At 38.8% G+C, this 8,054-nt stretch overlaps 1 protein-coding gene across 1 annotated transcript; it reads right to left on the bottom strand.

The window, feature by feature from the left end:
- Positions 1–4,814: 4,814 nt before the first annotated feature.
- fuz (fuzzy planar cell polarity protein) lies at positions 4,815–7,176 on the bottom strand. The gene is made up of 2 exons (XM_067454313.1): positions 7,109–7,176; positions 4,815–6,219 (listed from the first exon to the last, which is right to left on the bottom strand). The coding sequence occupies exon 2, from the start codon at positions 6,161–6,163 to the stop codon at positions 4,883–4,885; it is 1,281 nt and encodes a 426-aa protein (XP_067310414.1). The 5' UTR covers positions 6,164–6,219; positions 7,109–7,176; the 3' UTR covers positions 4,815–4,882.
- Positions 7,177–8,054: the final 878 nt, after the last annotated feature.

Below are 8,054 nucleotides of genomic sequence, written 5' to 3'. Positions count from 1 at the left end.
GAGTAGATTGTAAATGTGAAATGTGCATTGTTTTAACGGAGGGAAAATGACAGTTGTACATTAAGGAAAAAACATAAATATTTTATTGATACAGCTTTATTGGTTTACAATGAAGAAGAAAAAACATTGAATAAACAATTGCTGGGGATTGTGCGCGACACACACGCATTCGCTCCTGTCTCCTCATTTCTCTTCCTGTTTTCACAGGAGTTTTCTAATCTGCAACACGGCCCTCTGCACGGGGCCTGTAACATGTGCATCACAAAAAACAAAACAAAAAAAAACACACAATCTCAAAACTCTGGCCAGTTGAAATACTAGAATATCAAGATCAACTGCAGGCGGTCGATCATTTTGCTATTTAGCACCTACACTCTGGAACAATCTTCCTAGCATTGTTCGGGAAGCAGACACACTCTGACAGTTTAAATCTAGACTAAAAACACATCTCTTTACTATGGCATACACATAGAACATTTTTAACTTTCATTTTTCAAATAAATTGATTGTTAGGCTGCATTAACTAGGTCAGGCGGAACCGGGAACATTTCCCATGGAACGTTCATCCTCAATAAACCCGTCTCCTGCACAATAACTCCGATCTTTCAGATATTCATATTCTTGTGTAATCGATGCGCCATCCTCAATAAACCCGTCTCCAGCACAATAACTCCGATCTTTCAGATATTCATATTCTTGTGTAATCGATGCGCCATCCTCAATAAACCCGTCTCTTGGGTGATACCCAGAATTTTGAATATTCCAATCTAATATGACTTCTGACCAGTAAGGTTGCCAAAATAATAATCATACACTGTGTGTTAATAGGCCAGAGGAGAACCCGACTGAGCCTAGTTTCTCCCAAGTTTTTTTTTTTTCCTCCATCTTGCCCTGATGGAGTTTTGGTTCTTTGCCACTGTTGCCTTTGGCTTGGCTTGCTCAGTTGGGGACACTGAAATTATGATCTAAATTATTCAACTAAATATACAAGTCAAATTAATTAATTAGGTCTTATTTAGTTCTATAAACTGTAATCCTGCTCTGCCAACATTGTCGCTATATGATAAATTAATATAAGCTGATAACATGACTGTACAGCCAAATAAAATTTTGTTGCAATATTATCCTGTTTAACACTGTGAAGCTGCTTTGAAACAATCTTCATTGTAAAAGCGCTATATAAATAAAGTTGATTGATTGATCACCGATCATTCTCGCTAAAACATTAGCCTATATTTAATCCTTGCTTTCATTGTTATTGAAGTTGCACATCCACATGTTTATCTAAATTCATATATGTTTGTTTAAATCCTAAGTAATGATTTTATGTAATTTCAGTGTAGGCCTATATCGCCATTAATGAAACTTGTACATTACCCTATAGGCTACACATGTATCAAAATGAAAACAGTTTTATATTGTTGCACGCATGGTTCAGAGTTTGCGTGCAGGTGCGCAAATTTTCCCGTCAAATTTTTTTTTTATAAATCACCGGATTTTTGTAACAGCGTAGCCTAGAAATCTAGACGCACCCTAGCGGCAAATTTAATTTGCCCACAAGTGTCGTCTAGGAACTCTCAATACTATTCTGAGCTGTGTTCCTCAAAATCTGGACGGCCCAATCACATCATGTTTAGAGTCGGCGGGCGGGGCCATAATGACGACAGCCGAGTTGCGTTTGCGTGCTTCTAGTAAACACAGAAACTGGCGAACGGCGGCGGTCTTTCGAATCAGCTCTGACCGCGACTCTGGAAGACTTGGAGTTAAGCTTTTCTCTGAGAAAAGAACAAAGAGTGGCACTGAAGTCATTCTTAAAAAAGGAAGATGTGTTTGGAGTTTAGCCGACCGAATACGGCGAATGTTTAATCAGTCAGCGAGCTCTGCTTCACCTTCGTTGCTCTGGTTGGTGTAGCGCTATCCTATCGCGTGCAGAGGGAGTTTGAAAGACAACCGTTTATCCCGCCCCTCGGATTGAGCCCTGTCAATGGTGAGTTTCCAGACCAAACATCTTGATGTGGGTCTGGCTTGTCAGGCTAGTAACAGCGCGTAGGCCCTAATAATTTTTTGTTGTTGCAGTTTTTACCTAACTCGGGGGGATTGCTCAAAACCACACATGCGTACGCATAAAAAAATAAAATCTTATAGTGAAACAGTGCTTAGCCTACTAAAACCAATTGAATGATTAACTGTTAATAAATAATAATATTAAGTGAATAATTGAACCGCAGTAATTCGTTGTAAAACTGAAATATTTGGACTTATTTACTTAAATATTTACTTGATTGAACAATTACATTAAAGATTAAAAATAAATGTAAGTGCAAATTTGTGTATAAACTAAGGCTAATCGCTTATCTGTATGCTATGCTGCTAGTATAAGCTAATAATACAGACATAAATGGTCACATAGTTATGATAGCACATTTATCATAACATGATTTTGTATGAAGTGTAAACAGGTGCAAGAGAGCTATTAAAAGCAACTTGAACCAATGGGTCCTAATAAATTCTACGCAATTTGTCTCGTATAAATGAGTAATTAATTGAATATGGTAATCAAAATGTATTATTAGTTTCTAAATTTAATTATCATTTAAAATTTAATAATAATTTGAAATTGGGTGTCAGATTAAGCACGGAGCTAAAGTAATTGAAATTAAATTATAATAAATAAGAATAAAAAAAAATCTACATGCATCATACCTTCGCCCACGGCCGTTGGATTCCAACGGGTGGTGGTCCTTTTTTTTTTTTTTTTATGTTTTTGAAACATAATAAGACTGGCCAGCAGATGGAGTGGTTACTGAGAATTATAGTGGCTTAAATCGCAAAAACATCCACACGCACACACTGTGGATCAGAAAAAGTTAAAGCAGATTTAATGCTAGAACGCAGAATGGTTTTATTTCTTGGTGGCTGAAACACAGCAAAAATCTAAAGATGCATTTCAAACAATATGTATTTCACACACTAATATTATTCACCAGTGTCATTAAGTGGGTATTAACAGCTTTCAAAAATGCATTCATGTTCAGTAACAATAACAAATCAAAGGTAGAATTTTGTATTACAGTGTGAATGCTACACATAAACAGTCATACAGTAGAGTTAATAAGTGCTCCATATTTTGATTTAAAGAATCTCATGTGTTTAAATCCTGTGATGTAACTGTTATTCTAGCTCCTAAGGAAGTACTTTTGCAGTATCAATTCAAAATGGTCTTGGCAACACTTAAAATAAGGTTCAATTTGTTAACATTAATGCATAATGCAAACTATATTATACACTGTATTAATCTAGGTTAATATTCATTTATAAATCTGCTTCTGTTCATTGATCTTAAAAAACGTTTAAAGTATAACTGAACAAGTTATTTTATTGTGAACAACTATTAACAATGAACATTAATGTAGGTTAATAATAATTTACAAATCAGCTATTGTTCAATGGTATTGTTCAAAATGCATTAGCAGATAATATTCTAGCATCATAATGGTTATAAATGGTACGCGCGTACTATTCATGGTTAGTTTATGATATCTTATACTAACAAATTGACCCTTGTTGTAAAATGTTACCAAATAATCTCGTTTAGATTAATACGCAACCAGAAACATCAAGTTAAAAGGGATAGTTCACCCAAAAATGAAAACTCTGTCATCAGTTACACCCTAATTTTGTTCCAAACCTGTGTGTATGTCTTTCTTGTGTGAAACACAAAATATACAGCATGTGGTTAAATATTTTGGTGGGGTACAACAAAAAACAATGGGATTTAAATGTTCTTTTGTATCATAAACAGCTGAATTTTTTTGTTTCAAAATAACTTTTTATTGGTTGACAGAAGAAAAAGCCACACGGGTTATGCAACAACACAAGTCAGAAAATAATGACAGAATTTTCCTTTTTTGAAGTATTATCCCTTTAATGCCAGATTACCTGGTTAAAGGGATAGTTCACCCAAAAATTTTAATTCTGTCATTACTTACCCCCAAATTGTTCTAATACTCTTTCTCTCTTCTGTTGAACATAAAGATAGAGATATTTATTTAGAAAAATGTTGGTAATCAAACAGTTTATGCACCTCATTGACTTCCGTTTGGAACAAATTAATGACAAACCCCGATGTCGTTCCACACCTGTAAGACCTCCGTTCATTCTCGGAATACAGTTTAAGATATTTTAGATTTAATCCGAGGGCTTTCTGTCCTTTGAATGTAAGTGAATGCCCACTTGCTGTCCACGTCCAGAAGGTAATGAAAACATCATCAAAGTAGTCCATATGTGACATCAGTTGGTTAGTTAGACTCTTTTGAAGCGTCAACAATACATTTTGGTCCAAAAATAACAAAAAAACACTAGTTTATTCAACATCGTCTTCTCTTCCACATTTGTTTTCAAACCTCAAATAAAGATTCAAACGGTCGTGGATCAGCAGATTGATTTGTGATTTGTATCGCCAATGTCACGTGATTTCAGAAGTTAGACAGTTTGATGCGCAATCTGAATCCTGATTCATGACCGTTTTAATCTTTTTTTGAGGAACACGGAAGAGAAGACAATGCTGAATAAAGTCGTATTTTTTGTTATTTTTGGACCAAAATGTATTGTCTACATTACAAAAGAGTCTAACCAACTGATGTCACATATGGACTACTTTGATGATGTTTTCATTACCTTCTGGACGTGGACAGCAAGTGGGCATACACTTACATTCAAAGGACAGAAAGCCCTCGGACTAAATCTAAAATATCTTAAACTGTGTTCCGAGGATGAACGGAGGTCTTACGCGTGTGGAACGAAATTGTGTCGTTAACGAAAGCAATTTCATTTTTGGTTGAACTAACCCTTTAAGTAACCCATACAGAAGAAAACTGATGTCTTAAAAGGCAGTTGCGGTGGTAATCGCTGAGAGAGTCTGTGTAGCCACAGTACGCAAGGCAAACGTTGGGACAGAGAGATCCATGAGTAAGAAGAGCTGGTGTTGGGGACTCTGCAGGCCATAACACTTACACTCATCAGTCACAAGGTAGCACTGCACAGGGATGTGGGTAAATCCCTGAGAAAAATCCTCTGAGGTAGGTGAGGCTGGTGAGACGGATGTCTCTTGCAAGGTAAAATATCGAGACACGGCAAATGTGTAAAAAAGTCGGAGCAGCTCCAAGCGCCTTGCTGATGAAAGGAGAGGTGTAGCTTCCGCAGGAGAACCACCACGAACCCGAGGGCAGACGGTGACTGCACGTCGAGACTCGCGGTTGATGAGCAGAAGAGCCTGGACATCCCAGCGAAGGCTCACAGACGGAGGAAGAGTGGAACGATCGCCCTGCTCCAAACAGCTGCGTAGGTTCTCCACCAAAGTGGACCAAAAACGACTAACAAGCTCATTCTCCGCCTTGTATAAAGAGGGTTTGGGACCACAGAGGATGCACACGTGAACCCCGGGAAGCAGTTGGAAACCGAGCAAGCGAATGGCGACGGTTGGACTGCCCTGGGGCAGGAAGACCGGGTAGTCACATGACGATGCACCAGAAAGTGAGTGCACCAGGATTGAGAGCACAACAACTTCCTGGGGAGACAGTCGAGACCACCACTTCTCCGTGGCCTGCGCCACACGGCCGCGCACTAGCAGGCAGCCAAATTCGCTTTCCGCCGCTTGGGCGAAGGAGTCTAGGGCTTCCTGAAGCAAGCCGGAGTTGGAGGGAAGCAAGCAGTCAGCACACTGTGTCAGATCCCCCATAAAGCCTTGATCGTCATTGACACGCTCCAAAAGCATGTCAATCAGGCGGTAGCAAGAGCGCAACTCTCGCTTTAACCGCTCCACGTTGCGTATGTTTGCCAGCTCGTCCTGTCCCAGGACCAAGACCATGCAGTTCCACACATTCTCCAGAAGGCGGCGCAACTGCAGCTCACTGATGCCGGAGCCCCCGCCGCCACTCACCGCGATCAGCATCAGGCTCTCCTGAAAGACCTCCCAAACCACACGGCTGCCTCTGTCTGTCTCACAGCTCGATAACTGAGCCCCGTGGCCGGCACCAAACATATGGACCCCGTTTAGGGAGCCGACGATGGAAAAGGGAAGCTGCTTGGTGGAGCCTCGTGAGAAAAGAGGAACCCCACTGGAGGCTGTGAGGCACAGCAGTTGGAGGGTCTCTGCTTGCAGCATTGTGAGTGTAGAAGTGTCTCTAAACACCAATCAGTGATGAAGACATTGTATCAAGCCTTTAGGTGCACAAAGACAAGAAATAAACACATGACAACTTTAGTGATGAACATTCAAACACTGGTCTAGGGAAAGGTGCAAGAAAAATGTGCATTTATGTGCAAAATTGTGACATATTTGATTATGAGTTTAGCATGTGCAGGGTCGTTACACATCAGCCAATGTGTTATTAATCGAAATAAAAGGAAAGGGAAAATAGTTATTTTAGTTGTCATAGCACAAAATGTAAAAATATTTACCCCACTACACTGGGCAAGAAATACCCCTAGATGAACTTTTGCAGATTGTATAAATTACCTGTTTTGATATCATTCTTATTAATATTTTCTACATGTGTGTGTGTATATATATATATATATATATATATATATATATATATATATATATATATATATATATACACACACACGTTTTACTCTAGACACAAAAACATCTATTCAACATAACACAACATTTTCACAATTAGACAAATTAGCTGTTTTTTGACCTAAGTTACTAAAAATCACAAAAGTGGATTTGATGAAATTACCAAGTTTAGAAGAGCACAGCCGTTCATTTAATGTGCTCAGATGAAATGTTGTGTCATGATAAATAGGGAAAAATATGGTAATCTTTCCCCAATTTAAGTTACCCGAATAACTGGAAAATCTGGTCCTCATGCAAAATAGGCATGCAAACGTTACACATCTGCGCCAAAATTATATTTGGGTCTTTGTTTTTGTTTTTCATTGTGACTATGTAAACACTGAACTAACCTGCTAGTGCAAGCTGATTATTCACAGAATGCGTTCGTTTGACCAAAGATTCGCATGTAACGTTACGGAAATACGGAGATAATGACTTGAGTTGTAACTGTTAATAAGAAAATTAAGTAATTATTTGTCTTACTTGTCTGACTTCGCGTCTCCACAGCAACATCTCTGACAACAGCGGTTCCGCTCTTCTTCGTAGCCAATGGATAGTAATAGAGAACTGATGGCTCCACACCGCCACCACGCGGAGACTCAGGTATCGTCTATAAACTAAGGCCAGTACATATTCTTCTCTAACCTGGTTTAAACGAGGGGCCTATTGCGCAAAACTAGGAAAAGAGATTAGGCTGGGATATTTTGGTGATCCTGGCTCAATTTATCCGCTAATATACAGTTATCTTTTGTTATCGTTCTTGGTGTGTGTGTGCCTTCAGGGTATAATTACATTACAGCGTTGTACTAAATTTTGCATGACAGGATCACCAAGTTATCCCGGCTTAATCCCTTATCCTAGTTTTGTGCAATAGGCCCCAGACCATTCTCAGCAGTTACTTGCAGAGCAAATCTAAATTTGCCGGAAGTTGTCTGGGTTTTCCCAGGCTTATTCTTCTTGGTTCTGTTTAGGGTTAGCACTGAACACTGAAATGTTTATCTGTAACATATCATATATACCTTACCTATCCTGAACAGTCCCAACATTCTTGATATGAAACTAAGGCACAATATGTAAGACTGTTGGATTAAAATATCCAAAAAACCATTAGAACAGTGTTTTAAATTTTAACCCAGCCAGAAAAAAGTTGCCATCTGCTGTTAGCATCCCATTGACTCCCATTCATTTTTGAGACACTTTGACACTGAATAACTTTACATCTGAGGTGTTTAAAGACTCCATTTGTCCATTGTTTATTTATAAAGAAACACGACAATGCATAAAAGGCTCCATTACCTTGTATCTTACACTATCGCCCCGCAAAAGCTGTTTTTGTAAAAATAGGCTAATGATTGCGTCATAACCAACGCGACTCTGTCGCACAGTTGAGAAATTACCGTATAGACAGGAGGAGACGCTCAGAAACCAT

Source organism: Pseudorasbora parva, chromosome 9 (genome assembly GCF_024679245.1).
Source record: "Pseudorasbora parva isolate DD20220531a chromosome 9, ASM2467924v1, whole genome shotgun sequence".
Taxonomy (NCBI): Eukaryota; Metazoa; Chordata; class Actinopteri; order Cypriniformes; family Gobionidae; genus Pseudorasbora; species Pseudorasbora parva.
Note: the sequence above shows the minus strand (reverse complement) of the source record. Positions and strands in the feature narration are given on the sequence as shown.